Source organism: Triticum dicoccoides, chromosome 6B (genome assembly GCF_002162155.2).
Source record: "Triticum dicoccoides isolate Atlit2015 ecotype Zavitan chromosome 6B, WEW_v2.0, whole genome shotgun sequence".
NCBI classification, from domain to species: domain Eukaryota; kingdom Viridiplantae; phylum Streptophyta; class Magnoliopsida; order Poales; family Poaceae; genus Triticum; species Triticum dicoccoides.
Window position 1 is genome coordinate 220,452,681 of NC_041391.1, and position 3,122 is coordinate 220,455,802.

The following is a 3,122-nucleotide window of genomic DNA, read 5'->3' on the forward strand; positions in this document are numbered from 1 at the left end:
CCACTGTTGTGAAATAGCATGAAAGCATCCTGAAAAAATCGAATCGCCGCGCTAGCCGGTAAATATCACGGCTAAGCGTTTGTTCACTATTGCCATTTGCAACTTTAGCTTCAAATTTCGATATCTGATTAAGTCCAACATCACGCCCTTTGCCAACTTGAATGTACTCGTTGTAAGTTATATGCCCACGACGCAAAATGGAATTATACCCTGTAAAGTTAATATTAAATATGAAACTCCTTTGAAAATGGCATGACAAATTTAGTTTTTGAACGAAAATATTAACTTACCAGCAAATACGTCCTCACTTAAGTTTATAGTTTTAGATGCTTTGCTTATGCCGCCCCTTGTTAAATGAAACATCCGATCAAAAATATCTGGATGGCCATAGTGAAACCGTACCCTGTAGCGGTGGAAAAGATGATTTTGAGAACAAATAGACTTTATAGAATGGACATACACAACACACTAAATCCTTTAGAAAAAATAGATGTATCTAACATAAATGTTAGCATGGATAAAGAACTTAGCGCATAAGGAATATGTTCATGGCATCATTGCTAACACTATAAGATCAAATAAGAAGCATGTTCTCACCTAAGGGGGTCAGCAAGGAATCTCTGTCCAATTGTGACGAAGCTTGTCTCTTGGTATGACATGAATCCAGCAAGTGATGAAACACTGCACAAACAATAATCTCATATTATCCGAAAGAAATTATATGTTTGAAAGCCATGTCAGAAAAACTACAGACCTTCCTGTGAAAATATGCTCTCTAAGCCCGAGGATGGTAGGAGTTTGGTCCCTAGGATGCCTAACAAACTCTTGAAGTACATTTCTCATTTTGTAAGCTTCTTCCAAATAATTGTCCTGATAGCACCGAGATAAGTGGAAGGAAAGTATTTTATGGAGACAAACTACAGAAAAATGTCCAGCTCATTACCTGATTCATGTCAATCGTTTGTAGAGCCTCTCCACGGGTGAATATAATTGCATGGTTTTGATTTTCAGGCTTCCCTTCTCCAATGATGGGTGGACCAGGCAGCTTTATACGGTAAATCTCCTATGTAGATAATCAGCAAGCAAGAGCATTTGAGGAACTGGATAAAAATAAATCGTATATTTCTATGAGAAAATACATTAATAGTTATGCACGTTATGCTTAACAAAAGATAGTTGACAGACAAAAAAATGGTAGGAAAAAAATAACTGATAAAATTGAAAAGATGATTAATACAAAATATTTAGAGGCTTAGATGTAGTAAAACAGTACAAAATTTTCTGCATTGATTCTTAAGCTAAGACATTACCTGGTCTAAGTTATTTTCAGCTTTTATTAAAACCGAGGAATAAACCTTATGAGGCATATTGTCTACTATAATTTCCTTCTCTTCAATGTAGGCAACACGAAGAGCTGGATACCTTCATTGAGTACACAAGAAGTAGAAATATCAGCACAATTCTAGAGATAATAATTATTCTACAGGTTTATATTTTCCGAACCATACCTTGACATCAGCTCAATAATATCTTTAGCATGAGCATCACCATTAGATTTCTGTTCCCCAAACTTTTGACATGAGATGACATACGAAAATTTCATATCCGCAAGGGCGTCTAGTTCAGTTGATAATGACTGGTGAATGTTTTTCTTATTTTGTTCTCGCTCTGTCCCCACAGGTCCTTTATATAACTCTGCTCATTTAAAAGGATTAATTTTTGTAAGCATACCAGTATAAATATGAAAACGAGAACGGCAAAATCATCACAGTTATCTGATAACAACCTGACCAAACTTCAGATGCTAACTGATCTAAAATTCCACCCATTTTGGAAATCGAGCATCAAAATTTAATGACAACAGGTTGGAAAGAGTAAGATAAGCTGTAAGTTTCTATGCGCACCTTGGTCATTTGTCCTGTCTAAAAAAGCTTGTAGTCTCAATGCCTTTCTGTAGTACATCATTCCCCTAACTAAATAGTACATAACGGATAGAGTCAGACAGCCTGTAGGTGGGACTTCAGTGATACTTTACAAAAAAATGAGAATAATACTTCATATTACCGGTTCGACTTAGTGTTTGACCACGGAAAGAAGCCCAGTATCTGATGTCTTCACTTTTTACCTTTGTACCAAGCCTTTCCAAGAAATTTGTCCATTCATCTAGAAAATGAGAATGTGGAGTCTTAGTAACAAAATATAACTAACAAAAGCAATTGCAACAAAAAACAGGTGAAAATAGAAATATGGAACATAAGTGACCTGGATATATCTTCTGCATGTAAGAAAGGATGGATGCTTCATCTTGATCTGAATGAAGCTCTTCATCTGAAAATTTCACTTCCTCCATAAAGTAGGGAGTTACTATGCTGAACAAATTACATGATGTCAGGATGCCATCAGATGTTCACTATATTTGCTTTCTTCTGTGATTGATATAGACACGAATTTCCAAAACAAAGAACAATTATAATTGACAACATAACTCGCCTATATTGATGTAAATGCCCCTACTGGTAAGTGGTCATGATCTTATTGATGGCATTTACTTGAAAAACATAAAGGCCCAAAAAATTCAGAGCTCACAATATTCCGTGACTTTTGGTTCTATTTGAATGCTGCACTGAAGTTCTCATCTTTTACAAAGGAATTATGGCAAATCGACGGAGACAACAATATATGATACCGCCAGGCAGCTACTTCTACAGTTGATAAAAGCATCCGTGTTTCAGGTATCACATTTCTCTCAAAACAAGCATTGTGTGAATATGTTTTCTTGCTTTTTCCACACACACACAAAAAGCTAAACAACTTTACATCTCTATGCATCGGCAGAACAAAAAAGTTATATATGGACATGCCTAAGACTAGGGAATACCTCCACACACTCCACTTTGGTTTAACCCCCTGGCAATAAAGGGTGAGCCCACCAAGCCTGCTGCCACCCAAGTTTTGTCCTCAGTTTTGCCCAATTACTGATGAGGTGATCCACATCCATCCACTCGCCCTCAAAGTTGCATGAGTTACGGTGTATTGTATGCACCCTTTCTAAAACATTACCCCTGTTTTTTGCAAGTTTAGTTTCTGCATTTGTACTCTTTGCCGACTTGTATAGTTGCATA

The 3,122-nt window shown here is 36.5% G+C and overlaps 1 protein-coding gene across 1 annotated transcript in view; it reads right to left on the minus strand.

Annotated features, from left to right (window-relative positions):
* LOC119320127 (putative callose synthase 8) overlaps positions 1 to 3,122 on the minus strand; it is a 21,795-nt gene that overhangs the window by 3,019 nt on the left and 15,654 nt on the right. The window contains exons 29-38 of the mRNA XM_037594251.1: positions 2,263 to 2,369; positions 2,065 to 2,163; positions 1,905 to 1,973; positions 1,509 to 1,695; positions 1,311 to 1,422; positions 944 to 1,063; positions 755 to 870; positions 598 to 681; positions 291 to 403; positions 5 to 210 (exon numbers count right to left, since the gene is read on the minus strand). Of these exons, the coding sequence (XP_037450148.1) occupies positions 5 to 210; positions 291 to 403; positions 598 to 681; positions 755 to 870; positions 944 to 1,063; positions 1,311 to 1,422; positions 1,509 to 1,695; positions 1,905 to 1,973; positions 2,065 to 2,163; positions 2,263 to 2,369 (1,213 nt within the window). The remainder of the gene's footprint in view (positions 1 to 4; positions 211 to 290; positions 404 to 597; positions 682 to 754; positions 871 to 943; positions 1,064 to 1,310; positions 1,423 to 1,508; positions 1,696 to 1,904; positions 1,974 to 2,064; positions 2,164 to 2,262; positions 2,370 to 3,122) is intronic.